Source organism: Spea bombifrons, chromosome 11 (assembly GCF_027358695.1).
Source record: "Spea bombifrons isolate aSpeBom1 chromosome 11, aSpeBom1.2.pri, whole genome shotgun sequence".
Lineage (NCBI taxonomy): Eukaryota > Metazoa > Chordata > Amphibia > Anura > Pelobatidae > Spea > Spea bombifrons.
In genome coordinates, this window is record NC_071097.1 from 191,711 (window position 1) to 214,881 (window position 23,171).

At 54.6% G+C, this 23,171-nt stretch overlaps 4 protein-coding genes and 1 long non-coding RNA gene across 5 annotated transcripts in view; 3 read left to right on the forward strand and 2 right to left on the reverse strand.

Moving 5' to 3' along the window:
- LOC128469218 (uncharacterized) overlaps positions 1 to 17,664 on the forward strand; it is a 31,285-nt gene extending 13,621 nt beyond the window's left edge. The window contains exons 10-20 of the mRNA XM_053451043.1: positions 1,644 to 1,821; positions 2,184 to 2,391; positions 3,850 to 3,919; positions 5,635 to 5,691; positions 5,862 to 6,799; positions 8,820 to 9,013; positions 9,334 to 9,525; positions 11,613 to 12,149; positions 15,495 to 15,656; positions 15,825 to 15,891; positions 16,300 to 17,664. Coding sequence (XP_053307018.1) covers positions 1,644 to 1,821; positions 2,184 to 2,391; positions 3,850 to 3,919; positions 5,635 to 5,691; positions 5,862 to 6,799; positions 8,820 to 9,013; positions 9,334 to 9,525; positions 11,613 to 12,149; positions 15,495 to 15,656; positions 15,825 to 15,891; positions 16,300 to 17,528 — 3,832 coding nt within the window. The 3' untranslated portion in view covers positions 17,529 to 17,664. The remainder of the gene's footprint in view (positions 1 to 1,643; positions 1,822 to 2,183; positions 2,392 to 3,849; positions 3,920 to 5,634; positions 5,692 to 5,861; positions 6,800 to 8,819; positions 9,014 to 9,333; positions 9,526 to 11,612; positions 12,150 to 15,494; positions 15,657 to 15,824; positions 15,892 to 16,299) is intronic.
- LOC128469200 (uncharacterized) lies at positions 3,066 to 3,561 on the reverse strand. Its single transcript, XR_008345927.1, has 2 exons — positions 3,520 to 3,561; positions 3,066 to 3,103 (listed from the first exon to the last, which is right to left on the reverse strand). It is a non-coding gene; the product is annotated as an uncharacterized LOC128469200 (long non-coding RNA).
- Positions 17,665 to 18,881: 1,217 nt separating the features above from the next.
- LOC128469219 (uncharacterized) lies at positions 18,882 to 19,586 on the reverse strand. Its single transcript, XM_053451044.1, has one exon. The coding sequence runs from the start codon at positions 19,584 to 19,586 to the stop codon at positions 18,882 to 18,884; it is 705 nt and encodes a 234-aa protein (XP_053307019.1).
- A 471-nt stretch (positions 19,587 to 20,057) lies between these two features.
- On the forward strand, positions 20,058 to 22,261 carry LOC128469245 (gastrula zinc finger protein XlCGF66.1-like; the record flags this gene model as incomplete). Its single annotated transcript, XM_053451074.1, has 4 exons — positions 20,058 to 20,372; positions 20,921 to 21,064; positions 21,710 to 22,091; positions 22,173 to 22,261. Coding segments are annotated over exons 2-4 (546 nt in total), but the record flags the coding sequence as incomplete, so codon positions are not given.
- LOC128469182 (gastrula zinc finger protein XlCGF67.1-like) lies at positions 22,238 to 23,033 on the forward strand. The gene has a single exon (XM_053451018.1). The coding sequence runs from the start codon at positions 22,337 to 22,339 to the stop codon at positions 22,994 to 22,996; it is 660 nt and encodes a 219-aa protein (XP_053306993.1). The 5' UTR covers positions 22,238 to 22,336; the 3' UTR covers positions 22,997 to 23,033.
- The last annotated feature ends 138 nt before the right edge of the window (positions 23,034 to 23,171 follow it).

Here is a 23,171-nt window from a genome sequence, read left to right on the forward strand (position 1 = left end):
GGTTGTGGATTGTATTGGGACACGTGACCATTTGATGACATCACATGGTAATTCACAGGCAGAGAAGCCGTCACCGCTCCGCAGGAAATGTTTTCTCTTGATGAACAGGACGGCCAACTCACTATGATATTTACTAAAGAGATCGACGATGAGAGCAATGCGGCGGGAAGGGAATGTTCTGAGCATCGTCATGTATCCGCATAAATTAATGACATCACATGTACATACATTCGATGGGTGTCAGTACAGGAACATCATTGTATTACCTTAATATAAACATGGACAGCATGGAAAGGCTGCTGGAGACACTATAAGAGTCGGGTCTCTCCACCTAATTTATCGGTCTGTCAATTCTCGTCTTGTCATAACCCTTGAATATATGGATTGTATTAAGCGCTGCGTACATGGTTGGCGCTATATAAATAAAAGATAATAATAATATATACCTCATAGGCAGCAGGTGTGATGGTACCATACTCACCTGATCCAGTCAGTCCCCGGCTGCTGGAGACTAGGTGGGAAGAAGAGGACCTAACCTCGTAAACAGCAGGTGTGATGGTACCACACTCACCTGATCCAGTCAGTCCCCGGCTGCTGGAGACTAGGTGGGAAGAGGAGGACCTAACCTCGTAAACAGCGGGTGTGATGGTACCACACTCACCTGATCCAGTTAGTCCCCGGCTGCTGGAGACTAGGTGGGAAGAGGAGGACCTAACCTCATAAACAGCAGGTGTGATGGTACCACACTCACCTGACCCAGTCAGTCCCCGGCTGCTGGAGACTAGGTGGGAAGAAGAGGACCTAACCTCGTAAACAGCAGGTGTGATGGTACCACACTCACCTGACCCAGGTGGGGCCGCCGGTCCCTGACTTGTCGCTGCTGCTGCTCTGCAAATAGTTAAAAACCCACCTAAAGCCCAGCCAAGACCGGGTTATGGGGGATTCGTGTTTATACCGTGCCGAACAAAGTTATCCACAAAACGCACAACATAAGCCTTGGTTTCTCTGACAACTGACCAATGAAGAAAGGGGCTTATATTAACCAATAGGGTGTTGGGGGAGGGCACACCAAATAACCAATCAGATAATTGCCAACCTTTCCTCACTGAATCCAGGGAGGGAGTGGCCATTATCGGGGCGGCTGCCGTGTTTGGGTTGCCTCTACCTGCTCCCGCTCGCTGGGGGTATGCACGCTGGGGGTATGCACGCTATTACTTAGTAACATGGACATTTAGTAGCAGAGCAACATTTCTCGGATTAAGGTAAAGTGTTGGCTTCCTCCAGACGGTACGAGGCAGAAGCGCGTTAGAGAGACACGTTTTGGAGTTCCCTAATATACCTTATATTTAAAATATAATTCACACACCCCCCCCCCAAAAAAAAAATGCATAACCTTTTATTTATCAACGTTAAATCTCATCTGCCGCTTGGCTGACCGGTCCCAAATCACCCTGCAGGGAAGAAACTTCTACTTCTGACTGTATTACCCTACCTAATACCCACTGCAAGATCATTGATAAACACATTAAATCACAGGGGCCCGGGACAGACCCCTGGGGGCCCCACATACCACCTTTGTCCAGTAGGAGAATTTTACATTAACAACTCTCTAAACTCCATCTTTAATGCCGATTTCCTAGCAGGTGCGACCGTCTGCCACATCGCGGTACCGCAAGCTTTTACGAGGTTCTCGAAAGCTTCAGCCGAATGCAGATAAGTCCGGTCCCTGGCAGACCCCGGGCTGTATTTGCGCTGCTGCGTTACCTATTCGTGGGCAAAACCTCTCCCGAGATGCCCTGCCAGCTAAAGCTGAGCGTCTGGGTAAGCAGGCAGAGGGCACCCGGGCACGTCGGGGAGGATACCAAGAGCCGTCCTCCTGCAGCCCCCGTATCCTGTCCCAGAGGGGGGCATCGCTCGGCGTCTGGCCCCATTCTAAGTGCTTTTGGGACATTTTTATTATCATTGATATTTATATAGCACCACCAGATTCCGTAGCGGACGCCGAGTGTGAGGAGCCGCTCACATGAAGCGAGCCGGACAGATCATTCCGAAGAGGCCATAACCCGAGGGGCCGCGTGTCTCTTCTTATGTCTAACGAGGCCCGTGCAGTTTGAAAAGCTGATCCCGCACTCGGAGCACACAAACGGCTTCTCCCCCGTGTGAGTCCTCTGGTGGGTGATCAGAGTGGAGCTCTGGGCGAAGCGCTTCCCGCATTCGGGACACGAGAAGGGCTTCTCTCCCGTGTGGATCCGCTGATGGTTGACGAGACTCGATTGGTTGAGAAAACGCCTCCCGCAGACGGGACACGGAAAGGGCTTCTCCCCCGTGTGGATCTTCTGATGTCGGACGAGGTGGGAGCTCCAGATGAAGCTCTTCCCGCAGTCGGAGCAGGTGAAGGACTTCTCCCCGGTGTGGACCATCTGATGGGAGACGAGGTTTGCTTTGTACAAGAAGAGTTTCCCGCATTCGGGACAGGCTGTTCTCTTCCCTCTGTGAAAGCTCTGATGCTTCTCGCGAACAGAGTCTCGTATATCTGACGGCCGCTCTGTCTGCCTGGGATCCATAGGAACGTCTGTGAGATCTCCCACGCCGTCCAATAGGGATTCCTCCTTCAGCCGATCAGCTGAAAGACATGTCTCCTCCTCAGTGGGTCTATCAGCAGAGTCCGGGGGGTTTTCTTCTCCAGCAGAGAGCGACTGCTCTCTATTAGCACTCATGTGTTCTGTCTCTAATGGCCAAATATCGGCCCCTGCGACACTCTCTTCTTCAGACGTATACTCTTTGGGTGCGTGACGCTCACCTTCTTCAGGTGGGGTTGGTGCGTCCTTCAGGTGAGAAACGGCGGCGTCCGCTAGGTTTCCTTCTTGCTGATTATACGATGTTTCACTCTGTTCTGTGGATCTGGAGATCTCTGGCTTGGTGGGATCCCCGTCTTCTCCTGCGGTAGGTTGACTGTCTTTTTTTAGACAGTCTTCCCCAGTCTTCTTTGTCTCTCCGGTATTTGGGGTTTTGCTGGAAGTCCTCCTCAGCCTGGTCACCATACATTCCTCTCCACCACGTGTCTCTTTGTCGGCTCGTCCGTTCTGTACGTGTGCAGCTCTACCTGCTCAACAGAAAAGAGATCATCAGAGACCCGCGCGGTCAGCAGTCACGAGACATTGGTTCTTGTACAGCGAGGACACTGGATGTATGGAAGCCACTCTTGCTGACGCTGCGGGTGCGTTTGAGGGCCTCAGAGATAAAGGGGATGTCTAAACATAACACAAGACCTGGTTAAAGGTGTTCCCCAAAACCCCCAAGAAACCTCCTCTTACCCGGAGAGCCGCGGGGCTGGTGGGTCTCCATCATCACGTCCCTGTAAAGCTCCTTGTGTCCTTCTAAATACTCCCACTCCTCCATGGAGAAATAGACGGTGACGTCATCACACCTTACAGGAACCTGAGACACACAATGAGCCGTCACCATCCAGACACACGCCTCGGTGTTACTGTATAACGTCCCGTTCCCAGCAGCGCTCACCTCTCCAGTCAGCAGGGACATCATCTTGTTGGTCAGTTCCAGGATCTTCTGCTGGCGGTTCCTCTCGTGGGTCGGTGGGTGAGGGGGTCGTCCTCTGGTAGAGTCAGGTTCCTCAGGGCAGTAGCAGTAGGATTCCCCGAGGTTCTTCACCACCACGTACTCCTATATAATGAAAGAAACGCAGATGAGCTTTTCAGAGAAAGAGACTAACGTGGCCGGGGCTGGACAGTTCCCGGAACCCCTCACCTCCCCAGTCAGCAGGTACATGATCTCCAGCGTGAGCTCCAGGATGCGCTCCGTGATCTCCTTCCCGCCGCCCCTCATCCTCAGACACAGATATTCCGGGGGTAGATGGGGCTTCTGGACGGATGGACTTCACCGGCCTCGGGGGCCGCAGCTGGTGAGAAGCTTAGATTCATAATTATATTATCATTACACAGCGCTAACACGGAAACAGATGTGAGGACTGCGTACCTGCCAAACCTCCCTGTTTATTGTGACCAGTCCTCCTCCTCCTCTCCCCTGATGCCCCTCCTTTTCTCTCCAGATGCCTCCTCTCTCCTCCCCTTGGAGCTCCTTTCTCCTCTCCTGTTATCCCTATCTCCTCCCAATGACCCTTTCTTTTCTCCTGTTATCCCTATCTCCTCCCGATGACCCTCTCTCCTCCCGATGTCCCTTTCTTCTCCCGATGTCCCTTTCTTCTCTCCTGTTATGCCTCTCTCCTCCCCTAATGTCCCTCTTTTCTAGGAGGTCAGAATGTTTGCAGGGTATGAGGGTATGACAGGAACAGGCTTGATGATGATGCCCCCCTCAGTTACACAAATAGCTATTAAACGGATAGGTTATTGCCCCAGGCAGCCTCACCTGAGCTCATTAAACTACTTTATGATTACTTGACACATTTTTCACCTGAGGTAGAAGCTGCAGCTGCCCGTCTCCCCCGTGAGCCACCGATTGGCTGCCTGAAATCAGATGGTAGGCACATGGATCTTGCGCTGCAGCTGACGCGAGGCGAGTATACCGCGTTCCGGAGATCGGGGAAGACGCCTCTCCTCAGCGACAGATAGCTGGGTAAGCGAGAGAGGGGGGATTCTGCACAGTCCCCACCATACATTTACAAGGGGGGCTCACAAAAACGTAAAGGGTTAGCACTGTCATTGCGTGCATGTCCCTTTAATGGGGCCATAAGGTCACATGGGCAGGAAGGGTAGGCTGGGGGGGGCTCTGTCATTATATGGCCCCCACCGGGTGACACTAACTACCCTGCAGCTCCCTCTCTGAGCAACGATAGCGGCGGCCGGAAGCTGCAGACCGGATGCGCTTGCGTTCCACCGGACTCGGCTCTTCTTGCGATTCACGCCTCGTTTTCAAAGTGCAGTAACTCGCTTTGCTGGGAGGAGGGGCTTCTGGGAGTTGTTGTCCCAACGAAGGAAGGGCGGGGGGGGTATTCGACAGGCAGTGGGTGGAGCTTATACAGATAGCAGGGCTGTAATTACAGTAACTGCCCGTCACTAAAACCACGACATTCTATTCCAATAATCAGTTATTACTACTATTAGATATTAATGGTATCTGGCTTCTATTGAGAAACTACAACTCCCAGAATGCATCCGGGAGCGTTCGCCACAACAAAAGGGTGGTGGCTTTTTCTCTGGTGTCATTTTAACGCGTCCAACTGGAGACTCAGTTCGGGCAGTAGCCGTGGAACGCGCAGACAGGAAGTGCCCTGGTATGCGGGCTCCGGAAGTAGATTAAAACAAAGGCGGTCCGCGTCTCTCGCTGGCGGATGGGACTGTTCGGTTCTCCTGCTCCGATGAACGGTGGAGGGGCTGTCCTCGGCATTAACAACAACAACAACAATATTATAATAATGTTCTCCATAACCCCGGGCACAGGGCGAGCGTGATGTTAATGACCCTCATACACAGGTGGGTATGCTAGGGCTGAGCGTGGCGTTATTGCCCCTGATATGCTGGTGGAGGGGGCTGAACGTGGCGTTATTGCCCCTCATATACTGGGGGGGGGGGGTGAGCACTGTGTTATTGCCCCTGGTATATTTAGCCTTGCTAGATGCTCCCCACGTGGCTCTCAATGTGTTTCCTGCTCTTCACTCAGGTGGTCCCAGGACATGGACGTGGTGGAGTGCAAAGGCCAATCATTTGGGGGTCAGAGGTCGGCGTGAAGCTGAGCAGCCCCGCGGGTTACTAAACTGAGAACATGGCGGAGCCCGTGATTAATACGGGAGACAACACAGCTTTGGGGGAGGGGGGATGCCATGCCGACACCCAACATGTGCGGACAATAAAGGAGCCAGCCACAGGAGCCTGTACTAATACCCCCAGGGGCAACGCAAAGACAGGATATGCCCCCGCTGAAGGGGGAAACCCGATGGGCGCTTATAATTATACCCCCAGGGGCAACACAAAGACGGGAGCTGTCTGCGTCAAGGAGGAACCCGCCCCTGCTGAGAGGGGAAACCCGATGGGTGCTTATAATTATACCCCCAGGGGCAACACAAAGACGGGAGCTGGCTTCATCAAGGAGGAACCGGCCCCTTCTGGAGCGGGGAACGAGCCTGACCCTCCGACGGGCCGCACGCTGGTGCAGTATAAGAGGATTGCCGATAAAACATTGATTTGTACATCGACGGCGGGGCCCCTCGATGGCTCCCCGGCGCGCATCTATTTCTGCACGGAGTGTAACCGGTACTTCGGCAGCAGCTCGGATCTGCTTCAGCACCAGCTGGCCCACAAGCGGCCGAATGTGGCGTGCCACGAGTGCGGCAAGCAGTTCTCCTGCAAGCCCGACCTGTTCGCGCACCTCCGGCAGCACACCGGCGAAAAGCTTTTCGTCTGCGCCGACTGCGGCAAGCGCTTCTCCCGTGAGTCCAACTATCTCTCCCACCAGCAGAGTCACATGACGGAGAAGCCCTTCGTCTGCGCCGAGTGCGGCAAGCGCTTCAGCGACAGCTCGCGGCTGTCCAACCACCGCCGGGCCCACAGGGGGAAGCGGCCCTTCGTCTGCTGCAAGTGCGGCAAGAGCTTCGCCAACGGCTCGCAGCTGGCGGCGCACAAGAAGGGCCACGCGGCGAAGCCGTTCCCGTGCTCGGCGTGTGGGAAGAGCTTCGGCAGCAGCGGCCAGCTCGACGCCCACCAGAAGATCCACGCCGTGCAGGAGACCTTCATCTGCTCGCAGTGCGGCGTCGGCTTCTCCTCGTACCCGGACCTCATCGAGCACCACAAGTTCCACGACAGCCTCCAGAGTCTTCCCTGCCCCAAGAGCACCTGCTGAAGCACCAGAAGATGCACGAGGAGAAGCCCCTCTGCTGCGCGGAGTGCGGCAAGTGCTACGTCCGCAGCACGGACTTCCTGCGCCACCAGAGGAGCCACAGTGAGGCCGAGCAGTCTGCGTGATTGCCACGGTTACCGGAACTTTCTATTGGCTGTACATTATTTTTCTATCGAGTTGTTGCTTTAACCCCTTGTAAGCTGTGGTGCACGTGTCAATAAAACCCACGCTTTGTGTTGGTAGGCGGTTGGCCAGTAGCGCATGGTGTTACGGGAGGGGGGGAACGAGCAGCTATTGGATACAGCAGAGTAGAGTGCCAGCTCATGGGCCTAATAGATTGTTGCAGGACGAAGCGCCCGGGGCGAGCGTCGTTATCTCCCATCATGCAGTGTCTGTGCCCATCTAGGCTGTCCTTATAACAAGCTGTATAATGTATAGTTAAATCAGTGAGCCGGCCCCCTGTATAATGTATAGATAAATCAGTGACCCAGCCCCTGTATAACGTATAGATAAATCAGTGACCGGCCCCCTGTATACTGTATAGCTAAATCAGTGACCCGACCCCTGTATAATGTATAGTTAAATGAGTGAGCCGGCCCCCTGTATAATGTATAGTTAAATCAGTGACCGGCCCCCTGTATAATGTATAGATAAATCAGTGACCGGCCCCTGTATAATGTATAGTTAAATCAGTGACCGGCCCCCTGTATAATGTATAGTTAAATGAGTGACCGGCCCCCTGTATAATGTATAGATAAATCAGTGACCCGGCCCCTGTATAATGTATAGTTAAATGAGTGAGCCGTTCCCCTGTATAATGTATAGATAAATCAGTGACCCGGCCCCCTGTATAATGTATAGTTAAATCAGTGACCGGCCCCCTGTATAATGTATAGTTAAATCAGTGACCGGCCCCCTGTATAATGTATAGTTAAATGAGTGACCGGCCCCCTGTATAATGTATAGATAAATGAGTGACCCGGCCCCCTGTATAATGTATAGTTAAATCAGTGACCGGCCCCCTGTATAATGTATAGTTAAATCAGTGACCGGCCCCCTGTATAATGTATAGTTAAATGAGTGACCGGCCCCCTGTATAATGTATAGATAAATGAGTGACCCGACCCCTGTATAATGTATAGTTAAATGAGTGAGCCGTTCCCCTGTATAATGTATAGATAAATCAGTGACCCGGCCCCCTGTATAATGTATAGTTAAATCAGTGACCGGCCCCCTGTATAATGTATAGTTAAATCAGTGAGCCGGCCCCCTGTATAATGTATAGTTAAATCAGCGAGCTGAACCCTGTATAATGTATATTTGAATCAGTGCATGGAAAGGGTTAAAATATCAGCATCTGAAATACCCTGGGGGTGTCTAGTTTTCAAACATATATATGGTCTGAGGGGGTAACTTCAACTGAACGTCTTCAAAGAGTTCCCAAATAGGACGTGGGGGCAGGAAGACCAGATTTGGAAAAAACATTTTTTTTTCCCCATAGGAATGCGCTACTTGTACCTATCACCCTAAAACTTGGAGGGAAAATGCAAAAACACACGATAGAAAAACATTCCACCCTCTCAGGTCAGATATCAGAATGTATTTCGCAGGTTTTTCTTTTTATTTCTTTTAATATTTTTTAAACATAAAAATCAGTGTTTTAAAAAAAATAAAATTCACATTTTATAATTTATTTTTATAGTAAATTAGGGGATTTGATAAGAATAATGGTATCTGAAGAAAGCCCTTCCGGGTGTGGGTTTAGTAAATGAAACGTCTCAATAAATAACACAGAGGTTAACGGGACCGCGAGATGTCTCAATAACAAAGAGATTAACGGGACCGCGAGACGTCTCAATAATACAGAGATTAACGGGACCGCGAGACGTCTCAATAAATAACAGAGGTTAACGGGACCGCGAGACGTCTCAATAACACAGAGATTAACGGGACCGCGAGACGTCTCAATAACACAGATTAACGGGACCGCGAGACGTCTCAATAAATAACAGAGGTTAACGGAACCGCGAGACGTCTCAATAACACAGAGATTAACGGGACCGCGAGACGTCTCAATAACAAAGAGATTAACGGGACCGCGAGACGTCTCAATAACACAGAGATTAACGGGACCGCGAGACGTCTCAATAACACAGAGATTAACGGGACCGCGAGACGTCTCAATAACAAAGAGATTAACGGGACCGCGAGACGTCTCAATAAATAACACAGAGATTAACGGGACCGCGAGACGTCTCAATAACACAGAGATTAACGGGACCGCGAGACGTCTCAATAACAAAGAGATTAACGGGACCGCGAGACGTCTCAATAAATAACACAGAGATTAACAAGACCGCGAGACGTCTCAATAACACAGAGATTAACGGGACCGCGAGACGTCTCAATAATACAGAGATTAACGGGACCGCGGGACGTCTCAATAACACAGAGATTAACGGGACAGCGAGACGTCTCAATAACACAGAGATTAACGGGACCGCGAGACGTCTCAAAAAATAACAGGTTAACGGAACCGCGAGACGTCTCAATAACACAGAGATTAACGGGACCGCGAGACGTCTCAATAATACAGAGATTAACGGGACCGCGGGACGTCTCAATAACACAGAGATTAACGGGACAGCGAGACGTCTCAATAACACAGAGATTAACGGGACAGCGAGACGTCTCAATAACACAGAGATTAACGGGACCGCGAGACGTCTCAATAAATAACACAGAGATTAACGGGACCGCGAGACGTCTCAATAAATAACAGGTTAACGGAACCGCGAGACGTCTCAATAACACAGAGATTAACGGGACCGCGAGACGTCTCAATAAATAACACAGAGATTAACGGGACCGCGAGACGTCTCAATAAATAACACAGAGATTAACGGGACCGCGAGATGTCTCAATAACACAGAGATTAACGGGACCGCGAGATGTCTCAATAACACAGAGATTAACGGGACAGCGAGACGTCTCAATAAATAACAGAGATTAACGGGACCGCGAGATGTCTCAATAACACAGAGATTAACGGGACCGCGAGACGTCTCAATAACACAGAGATTAACGGGACTGCGAGACGTCTCAATAAATAACAAAGAGATTAACGGGACCGCGGGACGTCTCAATAACACAGAGATTAACGGGACCGCGAGACGTCTCAATAAATAACAAAGAGATAAACGGGACCGCGAGACGTCTCAATAACACAGAGATTAACGGGACCGCGAGACGTCTCAATAAATAACAGAGGTTAACGGGACCGCGAGACGTCTCAATAAATAACAAAGAGATTAACGTTAGAGAGGCCGGCGGTCCCCTCCGCCGTTAGAGAGGCCGGCGTTCCCCCCCGCCGTTAGAGAGACCGGGGGTCCCCTCCGCCGTTAGAGAGGCCGGCGGTCCCCTCCGCCGTTAGAGAGGCCGGCGGTCCCCTCCGCCGTTAGAGAGGCCGGCGGTCCCCTCCGCCGTTAGAAAGGCCGGCGGTCCCCTCCGCCGTTAGAGAGGCCGGCGGTCCCCTCCGCCGTTAGAGAGGCCGGCGGTCTCCTCCGCCGTTACAGAGGCCGGCGGTCCCCTCCGCCGTTAGAGAGGCCGGCGGTCCCCTCCGCCGTTAGAGAGGCCGGCGGTCCCCTCCGCCGTTAGAGAGGCCGGCGGTCCCCTCCGCCGTTAGAGAGGCCGGCGGTCCCCTCCGCCGTTAGAGAGGCCGGCGGTCCCCTCCGCCGTTAGAGAGGCCGGCGGTCCCCTCCGCCGTTAGAGAGGTGGGGGGGGTCACTTGCATGAACACCCAATTGAGCGTAAAGTTTTGACTTCCCCAGACCTCTTAACCAACCATCCCCATGGGCTCTTCTAGTCCTCTAACCAACTACCCCTGTTCCCAGTTATCCCTGTACCCTCTGCCCCAGGGCTGTTGTCCCTGTACCCTCTGCCCCTGGGCTGTTGTCCCTGTACCATCTGCCCCTGGGCTGTTGTCCCTGTACCATCTGCCCCTCGGCTGCCCCTCACCCGCAATCTTTTTATTTTTACCATTCCAAAAACACCCGAAGCATAAATATTGGTGATTCCGTCACACTGCACGGCCGCACACTGCCCAACCCGCCACCACTCAGCAGCCCACCTGCCGCACAGGTGCCTCATTAATGGAGTCCAGAGAAGGCTTTAGAGTATCAAAGGGTTAAAATGTGGTTCAGTCCCACCGATTCAGCTCCCTAGTAAAGCAATATAGCCGTGAAAAATTTGTGGCGGGCAAAGCAACACACGGCCACACATAGCGACGCCATCCCCAACATTCTTTTTTTCAAACTTCTTTTTATTTAAAGTTTTTTTTCTTTTTTATGACCCGCAATCTTTTTAATACAGCCAGGGTGACTATTGACCCTTACAGTCACACCTCAGAAATGCTGAATTTAAGAACTAAAAATGTATTTGGGGAAAATAACAGGTTGGGGGCCGGGTATGACATCATCAGCATCACTTGCCGCCGGCATGCACAGGAACCTAGAACCAGCACGATAACCTCCGGCATGCACAGCAACTCAGAACCGCAAAGATGGCTTCTGCTGGGAGGCTGTTCGACCTATCTACCACCCTTTCAGTAAAGTATAAAAGGAGTAGATTTCCCACTAAAATCTTTATTTTTACAGCTCTGTGGGTTCTCTAGAGGTCCCTGGTATAGAAAATGCAGGGTGCAGGGCTTCTCCTGCGCAGTCTGCTGCCCTGGTAGTAACGGTTACTCCTCATTCGGAACAAGATGAGGGCTTCTCCTCCGCGTGGACTCTCCTGTGTGTGTTCAGGTAGGACTTCTGACTGAAGGACTTCCCGCACTCGGGGCAGGAACATGGTTTCTCCGTGCTGTGAGTCCTCTGGTGAGTGTTAAGAGCCGACTTCTGGCTGAAGCTTTTCCCGCACTCAGAGCACAGGAATGGCTTCTCCCCCGTGTGCGTCCTCTGGTGGGTACTGAGATAGATCTTCCGACTGAAGCACCTCCCGCAGTCCGGGCAGCAGAAGGGCTTCTCCCCCGTGTGGATCCTCTGATGGGCGACAAGGTTGGCCTCCTGGTTGAAGCCCTTCCCGCACTCCGAGCAGCTGAACTCCTTCTCTCCGGTGTGGATCTTCTGGTGGGTAACCAGATGGGACTTCCTGCTGAAGCACTTCCCGCACTCGGGGCAGGGGTACGGTCTCTCCTCCGTGTGGACCCTCTCGTGTATCACCAGCATCGACTTGTAAGCGAATTCCTTCCCACAGTCAAAGCAGGTCAGCCTCTTCCGTTTCTGGCCGGGTTCTTCGTCCTTATCGGAGGTCCTCAATTCTCCTGGTTTTACTTCTCTACGGTCCGTGGATGGTGAAGACCTTCTGCCCACAAGGTTTACCTCTTCCTCCAGGAAGCGAGGTGATGGATGTCTTCTCTGTGTGTTAACGTCCACATCCGTGGGGCCTCCCTTCTCACGCGTGGCAGGTTCCTCCCTGAACTGAATGGGTGAAGGATCCTCAGTGTCCGCAGGGGACCCTTCCACACGTGAAGCTGGCTCCTCTTTCACATTACGCTCTGTTGGGGTGTAACCTGGAGCAGAGGAAGCAGATCCCTCTCCCGTGTTCTCGGAGATACGACATCCACCCAATGTCTCCTTGTGCTCAGTTTTCTGCTTAATTTCAGGAAGTGGTGGAAGGACGGTGATGTGGCGACCATCTGGAGGACCTCTGCTCACGGACCCGTCTGTTGAAAATAAACATTGTAGCATGAGGTTTAAAGCTCTAGTTGTCAGGGTCATTGTCTTCATCACTGATCACGTCTGACTCAACCCTTCTTTACTGGTGACCCATCCTAATGTCCTTCACCCATTGGCCAGATGACCTCTTTAAGAGGTTTTAAGACGGCCCTTGGGAAAAGCGGCCCCGTGACACGAGGCTTGTAGACATGCGGATGGCGTCTGCTCAACACACAACCATTTCTCTCACCCAGCGAGATGAAGAGGTGGTGGGATTCCATCACCACGTCCCCGAAAGGTTTTTTGGTTTCTTCTAAATCCGGCCAATCCTGGATAAAGAGACAGACGTTAGGAAGTGATATCATCATCCGGCCAAAAGAAACCGTTCCCGGCAGAGCTCACCACTCCGGTCAAGAGATGGATGATCTTGTCGATCAGCTCTAGGATCTTCTTGTCCATGTTCTTCTCGTGTAACTGAGAGAGCGCTGGGAACTCCGAGCCGGGGATCTGGGTTGCGTGGCATCCCCCTAACCCTCGTGAGCTGCGGCCGAAGGAATCCCGCTCACCGGACTTCTTCACAATCACATAATCCTGCGTTTTGAGAAAAGAATAAACTTCTATCAATGTGGAAAATTATGCTTTCTACAGAGACGGGTCATCTGGAGAAGACCTCCGAGGTCTCAAAAGCCGGGGTGACTTAACGTTTGTGTTTGCCCAAAAAAGCTATCTCCTTCGATAAAAAGTGGCCAACAACAAACAAAACACCAAAGCCCAACACCATGGAGGAGACATCAAATGTCTACAGGAGAAAAGAGACCGCCGTGTCCTAGTCTAATTGGAAGGTAACTCCCACCATGCTAACCCCCGTACAGACCCCTCACCTCTCCTGTCAGCAGGGAGATGATCTCCAGGGTGAGGTCCAGGATCCTCTCGGTCACCTGGTCCAGGTCCTTATTCATCTTTGCAGATCTTCTGACACAAGCCTATAAATACCCCAAAACAGTGACATAATTACCCCCGGTGCTGTATACAGTAATAGGGCCACATAGTGAAGCAATAAGAACCCCTGTCCCATCTTGCCTAGGGGCCACAGTCGCCATTTCTCCCCAACATCTGCCTACTCTATAGAGCTCACCCCTCCAGCTATTGACACCGGAAGCGAAACTGAGCAACAACCGGAACACCGACCAATCACTGGCTGCAGGTCTGAATAGGTCACATGGACCCTGGAAGCGTTTCTTTTTTTTCCCCCAAAAAAACAATCATGGCCGCCAGGAAGACTGCTTTGGGGACCCCGCAGGCCTCCACCTGTTACCATGGTAACGCATAAGGAAGATGTATGTACCGTTGTCAGTAGGTCCCACCCCCTAATTACTGCCCCGCCTCCTGCCAGGCTGCATTTCGCTGAGAATCTCGGGAAATATACTGAGAATAGACTCCTGCATGCCCCCCCCCTCCCGCGCCTGTTGACGTCATGGTGCGGCCGAATGAGATTAGAGGGCGAGCTGAGGGACCGGTACTGGGGTCACCGGGTTATACTGCTGTTCGTACCCCCCCTGGGGTCAGTAACTGGGGGTCGGTGGGGCTGTACTGGGCTCAGTAACTGGGGAGTCGGTGGGGCTGTACTGGGCTCAGTAACTGGGGAGTCGGTGGGGTTGTACTGGGCTCAGTAACTGGGGGGTCGGTGGGGCTGTACTGGGCTCAGTAACTGGGGAGTCGGTGGGGCTGTACTGGGCTCAGTAACTGGGGGGTCGGTGGGGCTGTACTGGGCTCAGTAACTGGGGGGTCGGTGGGGCTGTACTGGGCTCAGTAACTGGGGGGTCGGTGGGGCTGTACTGGACTCAGTAACTGGGGGGTCGGTGGGGCTGTACTGGGCTCAGTAACTGGGGGGTCGGTGGGGCTGTACTGGGTTCAGTAACTGGGGGGTCGGTGGGGCTGTACTGGGCTCAGTAACGGGGGGGTCGGTGGGGCTGTACTGGGCTCAGTAACTGGGGGGTCGGTGGGGCTGTACTGGGCTCAGTAACTGGGGGGTCAGTGGGGCTGTACTGGGCTCAGTAACGGGGGGGTCGGTGGGGCTGTACTGGGCTCAGTAACGGGGGGGTCGGTGGGGCTGTACTGGGCTCAGTAACTGGCGGGGGGGGTCTTTACTGGGCTCAGTAACTGGCGGGGGTTGTCAGTGGGGCTCTACTGGTGGATGTGCTTGTGGGGGCTGTAAACCAGGCTAATGGGAGGGGGCAGCAGGACTATTACAGGGCAGAAGAATGGATAACTGGGTTGTTTAAGGTCTTCATGTGCTGTGATAGATGCGGAGGGGCTTCGTGGGGGAGAATTGGGTAGATGTGGGAGGAGCTTCAGGGGGTGGGGTAGATGGGGGGTTCACAAGGTGGCGCTCTGGCTGACTTCCTGTTTCTTTTTCCCAGTTTGCTGTGAACCGGAATTCTCCTGGAGCTGACTGGTGAGGTCACATCTCAGGACCCCCGGGATTGGCTCCGTGATGATGACCAAAGACAGGAGCCGGGTTGCTGGGAGGATTCTGGACCTGACCCTGGAGATCATCTCCCTTCTGACCGGAGAGGTGGGGGGGTATTAGACTGTCTCAGGCAGTAATACCAGCGCCGGGGCCCTTCCTGCCCCCCGACTGACTGCTGTGGTTGCCGGTCATTTGTTGCTCACGTTTAAAGCTTTCCGTTTGGTAGAACCTTTCCTCGCAATCATAAGGGAGAGTGTGAAGTAGCCTCTCTTTTGGGCCCCATGGCCCTCACCATGTACCTGAGGCTTTTTGTCCAGGAGTTGACAACTATGTTGACCCCCGAGTAGCCCATGGCTCCAGTCCTCAAGGCCCACCCTTTGTGGGTTCTGAGAGTCCTTACTGGAAAACGAGGAGAAGTAGACTGATGAAGGTCTGCGGCAGGTTCTGTGGGCCACCATGTTTGCTTCTCCTTGGCTTAGTCTCCCTATTTTAACGTGTAGGATTGTTTGGTGGTGAAGAAGTCCGGTGAGTGCATCTCATACAGCGGCGGGACCCAGAGCCCCAGCCCGGTGCCTCCACCTCACTCGCTGACCCACGAGAGGAATAGTGAGCAGAAGATCCTGGAACTGACCAACAAGATGATGTCCCTGCTGACTGGAGAGGTGAGCGCTGCTGGGAACGGGACGTTATACAGTAACACCGAGGCGTGTGTCTGGATGGTGACGGCTCATTGTGTGTCTCAGGTTCCTGTACGGTGTGATGATGTCACTATCTGTTTCTTCATGGAGGGGTGGGGAGCGACTCATCGTGTCTCTCGTTTCTTGTCACAGGGGTGGGAAGATGTGGAAGAAGCGGATAACAGGAGTGAGGAGAGTCGGCGGCCCCTCGTCACTCCCGGTAAGAGAGAGATTGGAGGGCGGGCAGATGGGATTTGGGGTAATACATAGATAGCAGCTAACGTCCCCGGCGCTCACGATCCCTTACACTTTAAAGGCTCGGTGGGTAAATAACATACAAAAGCCAAACCCCACGGCTCTGACTGCAAACCCCCCCCCCGTACATTTCTTCCCTTATAACAAAATACCCCTCGCTAGGGCTAAAGCTTTCCTTTTCACCCCTTCTTTTCCCTTGGGTGGCCCCATTTGCCCCTCGCTCCACCTAATCTCTCACCTTGCCTCTAAATATTCAAGAAAAAAAACACAAAACCCACCACTTCACTGAAACCACACCCACCGACCCCACCCATCCGTCACACCCGCCCACCGCTCTCCATACTTTGTCTAATGGTGTGTTTGTTTTGGTCAGGTGGTCCCGTGCGTATAAATGCACCTGGGGGTCTCCACAGGACTGACAAAAGTGGGAGGCCAATCAGTGGGAAGGAAAGGGCCTTCAGACCCTCTAACTCGCAGAGGAAACCCCAGAGGAACTTGGCGGAGGAACCAGCCTCGGAGGGAGAGCCCTTGGCCAGAGCCAACACCCCCCCAGAACATGTGTCCTTCTCGTCCCCAGAACATGCGTCCTTCTCGTCCCCAGAACATGCGCCGTACGGATCTGTTCACATCAAGGAAGAATCCCCTGCGTTTGAGGGAGGACACCTCCTGGCCCCTGACGTTTATGACCCGGTACAATACCCACCGGCCACCATTAAGGATGAACCGGCTGCGCATGAAGGAGGAAAGCTCGCCGGTGGCTTTCCCCCGGCAGAGGCAGAATACACGTCTGCACACAAGGAGGAGGAACCGCCGTCACGCGCAGACGTCTTCGCTTCCTCAAAACACCCCCCGGCGGATTATATGTCGCCGTATATTAAAGAGGAGCCCCCAACCTGGAACGACGGGAATATACCGTACCCCGACATCTTTACCGGGGCGGACCAGCCGCACGCGGACTACGCTTCTGTACATATCAAGGAGGAGCCGGGGTCTTGGGAGGAAGGTGGTCTCTCATACAGCGATGTCTACGCACCAGTGGAGTTCATGCACATGGACTATACATCGGCTCGTATAAAGATGGCGGGCGGCGGGGGTGACCTTCCCGGTACAGCCGTGTACTCGCAGGTTTCATACATCTCGGCGCCTCGGCCGGGGGGCCCCAGAGCGAGCACTAATCAAGCGAGAACGGCTCTGACAAAGAGAGGAGAGCATAAGAGGAGCTCCAGCTGCAGACCAGGCTCTGCGCCCGCGCAGAGAGCCCTCCTGACGGACGGCGCGTTCCGCTGCTCCGCGTGTCAGGAGAGCTTCCCCAGCAGCGCGGAGCTCGTCAGACATCAGGTCGTCCACAAGGCGAAGAAGATCCCGTGCTCCGAGTGCGGCAAGCACTTCACCCGCATCTCCCACCTGGTCGTCCACCAGCGCATCCACACCGGAGAGAAGCCCTTCTCCTGCGCCGACTGCGGCAAGCGCTTCTGCCAGATCTCCCACCTGGTCATCCACCAGCGGATCCACACGGGGGAGAAGCCCTTCTCCTGCTTCACGTGCGGGAAGTGCTTCACGCAGAGCTCACACCTGGTCAAGCATCAGCGGATACACACGTGACGGGGGCGGGCCATGGAAACGCTCTCTCCCCCCTCTCCTTGGCGGGTGAGGACGGTACGGACTCCCGTCGCGCCTCCCGTGTTCCCTGATCTCACGTTTTTGTACTGGTCCCTGTTTATAAACCTTTTTAACTTAATGGATCAGCTTTTTTCTTCTTCTCGGTGGGGGGAGGGGTTTATAATGGCTGATTTTATATATACCGTATTGGCTCGAATATAGGCCGCACTTTTTTCCCCCACTTTAAGTCTTTAAAGTGGGGGTGCGGCCTATATTCGGGGTCTAGCGCCCGACGCCCGGGACATGTAGTCCCGGGCACCGGGCAGGCAGCGGGGTTAGGATACAGATCACCCGCAGCGGTGCAGGGGACCTGTATCCTACTGTCTGATACGCTCAGACAGCCTCCCCTGCCAGCACTTCCCATGGGGGGGGTTGGGTGTCGGGTTGTTTACCCGCATCGCCGCAGCCGGTGACCGTCCGGACGATGCGTTTCACCTCTGCCCCCAAGACTTACCGGAGCAGACTCCCGGGTGTCTTGCGAGGCTGGCGGGGGACATCTACGCAATACGCGTATACAACTTGCGGTGCCGGCACATCCGCTGAGTGCCGGCACCAGAATTTGTATACGCGTATTGCGTAGAGGCCCCCCGCCGGCCCCGCAAGACACCCGGGAGTCTGCTCCGGTAAGTCGGGGGGGGCAGAGTGGCAGCATATCTCGGGGGGGGGGGGGAGAGTGGCAGCATATCTCGGGGGGGGGACAGTGGCAGCATATCTCGGGGGGGGGCAGTGGCAGCATATCTCGGGGGTGGGAGCATGTTTTTTTGGTGCTTTTTTAAAGAAAAAAACTTTTTTCTTTAAAAAAGCACCAAACTTTTAGGGTGCGGCCTATATACGGGGGCGGCCTATATCCGAGCCAATACGGTATATATAGGGACCCACCCCCTCTACCACTTCTGCCTGGAGCCTGTTACGGTTCATTGGTCGGGACGTCCTGCACCCCGACGGGCTACCCCCGCCAGATCCTTACCTCCTGCCCGAGACTTGGGCAATTAACCCTCTCAGCATCAGACCCGGTACAGGGCAAGGGGAATAAAGGGGTCCGCCTGACACAAGGGTAAACACAACTGAAGAAGGGGTTAAACGTCCTCTGCAGCCCGATATGTCTGCCGGGGAACGTGAGGCACCCCAGGGAGCTCTTTCGGCATGAGATTGGGGGTAATTCTCTGAGAGCGGACGGGGAGGGGTGACGGGAACGGGACGGCAACTGCCTCCACAAAGTCAGTGAAGTGCGGCTATTTATCCTAGAGGTGCGGTCTGTGGCATCACCGGTGCCATCGCCTCACCAGTGCCACCACCCTAGTTCGGGTGCTGGGAATGCGGTGGGGAGAAGGTGCTTGGGTGTTGGGCATGCGGCGAGGAGAAGACGGTTGCATGCTCCGAATGCAGTGGGGAGAAGACGCTTGGGTGTTGGGGATGCGGCGGGGAGAAGCTGGTTGCATGCTCGCAATGCGGCGGGGAGAAAACGCTCGGGTGCTCGGAATGCGGTGGGGAGAAGCCGGTTGCATGCTCGCAATGCGGCGGGGAGAAGCCGGTTGCATGCTCGGAATGCGGCGGGGAGAAGCCGGTTGCATGCTCGCAATGCGGCGGGGAGAAAACGCTCGGGTGCTCGCAATGCGGCGGGGAGAAGACAGTTGCATGCTCGGAATGCGGTGGGGAGAAGCCGGTTGGATGCTCGCAATGCGGCGGGGAGAAGCCGGTTGCATGCTCCCAATGCGGCGGGGAGAAGCCGGTTGCATGCTCGCAATGCGGCGGGGAGAAAACGCTCGGGTGCTCGCAATGCGGCGGGGAGAAGACAGTTGCATGCTCGGAATGCGGTGGGGAGAAGCCGGTTGGATGCTCGCAATGCGGCGGGGAGAAGCCGGTTGCATGCTCGCAATGCGGCGGGGAGAAGACAGTTGCATGCTCGGAATGCGGCGGGGAGAAGCCGGTTGCATGCTCGGAATGCGGCGGGGAGAAGATGCTCAGGTGCTCCGAATGCGGCGGGAAAGAAGCCGGTTGCATGCTCAAAGGGCAGTGTGGAGCGATCAGCCAACAGCTCTGGTTTCCATGGTGACAGATCCATATGCAGATTTCATAATGTATGGCTGTCTGAGTGACAAATCCCAATAATATCCTGCTGCAGGCACCATGTACATACGATATGTATTAAGCACCCAGGTGTCCAAGCACTGCACCTACTACTCCTCATCACCCGCACACAGGGGCACACACGGCTCAGCGACGCAGCTATAACGCGGAGGTCGGGCTCCAGAAAAATGGCCGCCTTTGTATTTACACCGGAAACGGAGGTTATGGGCTTCCATGTTGGATGAGGGCAGTGCCGTATTAACAGATTCTCTACTTTCTAAGACGCTAAGGCGTCAGATCCGCCCACAGATGGTTTGGCAACAAAACCCAATGTGCCATATGTTCTCACATGCGCAGTGCGTGCTCTCGTCGTGAGCATGCGCATTGAGGGGATTCCCCCGGCGCTGACAGAATGGTGGATAGTGGGAGCCGAGAGGTAGTGGGTATTTGGCTATGACACCCTGGGAAGGCGAGAGGTAGTGGGTACAGGGCTTACTCTCCGTGGCGCCCAAAGGTAGTGGGTACATGGCGTTGACACCCTGGAGATCGATATAACGGGTATAGGGTTGGTGCACACTGGAGTGAGCAGACGTAGTGGGTACAGGGCTGGACACGTTGTAGGTGGTAGAGGTGTACCCTCCATATCTCTGCAAGGCTCTCTTGGGCTGATCTGATTGTGTGAATAACCTGCAGCCACCAGGGGGTTAATATCAGCAGGAGGTACGTGAGGCAGCATTTACTCCCCAGCTGGGTCCTTTTGTGCTCCACTCATTGTTATTATTGCACGTTGTGATCAGTGCATGTGATCCTCCCCGACCTCTCCTCTCCCTGCCGCACTCCCTGACCTCTCCTCTCCCCGCCGCACTCCCTGACCTCTCCTCTCCCCGCCTCATTCCTTGTCCGCTTCTCTCCCTGCCCGCTTCTTTCCTCGCCGTGCTCCTCAACCGCTCCTCCCCCTTCTCCCCGTCTGCTCCTTGTTTGCCCACTCCTCATCCGCTCCTCTCCGCTCCCCTCATCCGCTCCTCTCCCCATCTCGCTTTCCGTCCGCCCCTCTCTCTCCCCATCGGTGTCCTCGTCTGCTCCTCTCTCTCCCCGCCAGTCTCCTCGTCCCCTCGTCCCCTCCTCTCTCAGCCCTACTCGTCTGCTCCTCTCTCTCCCCGCCACTCTCCTCGTCTGCTCTTCTCCCGCTCCTCTCACAGCCCTTGCCCCACCGTGCTCCTCGTCCGCTCCTCTTCTCTATATATAAAGTGTTTGCTCTTTGATCCCAGGACCGCCGTGGTCTCTGCAGGGAGTCCATTCCTCTGGGAGAAGAGTCCTTTCTGAAGGCGTCGGTGACCATGAAGGACGGGAACCGGGTGTCTGAGAGGATCCTGGAGCTCACCCTGGAGATCATCTCCCTGCTGACCGGAGAGGTGAGGGCTCTTTCTCGTGTAGAGGGTGATGTAGAGCATTTAGCGGCCCTCGATCAAAACAACGTGGCCAATGCTGTTATATGAAGGGCCCTATCAGAAATATTGCCCCACCCCGTGCTCCTCCTACCACCTCATACTGCTCTGCACCATGCTGACAAAGGGGCCACCATAACCTGTCCCACAAAATGGGCCATTTGGACCCCAAAGCCTCCTAGGACCCAGACACAGACAGCAGCGCGCCGGGTCGAGGAGACCGGCCTCCGGCTTGACCGGTCGCACGCTCGGGTATTCTTTGTACCCCCTGATGGGGGTGGGGGGTCATTAAGGCATAACATTAAACTCCATCCGAGTGACTCGTTGCCCGGCCCGGAGCGTCACATGGCGTCCTGGTTCTAGAAGATGGAGACAAGAAAGAGACAGCAGCAGGTCTTCCTGAGACATCTCCAAGGAGTAGAGCAAGATGTGGAGTCTGACAGTAACTGAGTCATCAGACAGAGGGCTGTCCAGGAGGCCGGGGAGGACATACTCACTACTGACATGGAAGCTCCCGTCAGGAACGTCCTGCGTCCACCTTATAAATTCCCTGAACCCCCATCAGACGGTTCCGCCGCTCCCTCTTAACACCAATACTTTCCTAACATACAGGATTACATGATCGTGAGGAAGCCTGGCGGCCACGGCCCACACGGTGGATCAGACGGACCCCCCGGCACCCGGAGCCCCAGCCCGGTGCCTCCACCTCACTCGCCGACCCACGAGAGGAACCGCGAGCAGAAGATCCTGGAACTGACCAACAAGATGATGTCCCTGCTGACTGGAGAGGTGAGCGCTGCTGGGAACGGGACGTTATACAGTAACACCGAGGCGTGTGTCTGGATGGTGACGGCTCATTGTGTGTCTCAGGTTCCTGTAAGGTGTGATGATGTCACCGTCTATTTCTCCATGGAGGAGTGGGAGTATTTAGAAGGACACAAGGAGCTTTACAGGGACGTGATGACGGAGACCCACCAGCCGCGCGGCTCTCCGGGTAAGTTATGACGGGGTGAGATGCGGAGGGTGTTGTTGGGCGTCTCTTTATTTCATGTTATCGATGCTAATCTTTTTCCAGATGGAGGAACGGAGGAGAAATCCGGACCCGAAGAGGTTCAGTGTTCGCATTCCTCTGAAAGTCCGGGCGACTCCGGAGTAAACGTTCCGGATACTCCAAGAGAAAAGCAGAGCGAGTCTGGAACCCCCATCCAGAGCCAATCCGGTTCCTGCGAGAACTTACGGATGAGAGGTCCGGGGACTGGGCGTTACGAGGAGGAGGAGTATCCGGATGTCCAGGTTAAGGAGGAATTGGTAGTGTACGAAGTTGCCCCCTTCAGCAGCGATAATTCTGCCCCCGCGGTACATGCGCGGAACGAATACATATGCTCTCTCTTTAACGAGGCGCCCGCCCCGCACCACAGAAGGAATCTGGGGGAGAATAACGCGTTGGGGCAGAACCTCCCCAACGTGCTGCTCTGCCCCCGCTGCGGGGTGCAGTTACCCAGCAAGTCGGAGGTGATCATCCACCTGCGGTACCACACGGGGGAGAAGCAGATCTCCTGCCCCGACTGCGGCAAGAACTTCATCGCCAACTCGGACCTGGTCCGCCACCGGCGCCTCCACACCGGCGAGAAGCCCTTCTCCTGCCCCGAGTGCGGGAAGTGCTTCACGCGCAAGTTCTCGCTGGACACGCACCAGCGCATCCACAACGGGGAGAAGCCGTTCACCTGCGGGGAGTGCGGCAAGAGCTTCAGGGGCCGCGGGAACCTCGTGGCGCATCAGCGCATTCACAACGAAGACAAGCCCTACTCCTGCTCCAAGTGCGGCAAGTGCTTCAGACAGCGCTCCACCCTGCACAGCCACCAGATCTCGCACGTCAGGGAAGCCATCCAGTTGTTTTAACCGCCGGGGAGGAAAAACTCTCAGACTGTTCTTAAAGTGTTTTTATCCGGGATGAACGTTTTGACGCGTCGCTGTATCTTTAAGACATAAGCGCGTCCAGAAGGCCTCACAAGTCTGTTCCTCGGTTTGCCCCGTGACGCTGTGTCGGACTGCCCCAGGTGGGGTAACGGGATCA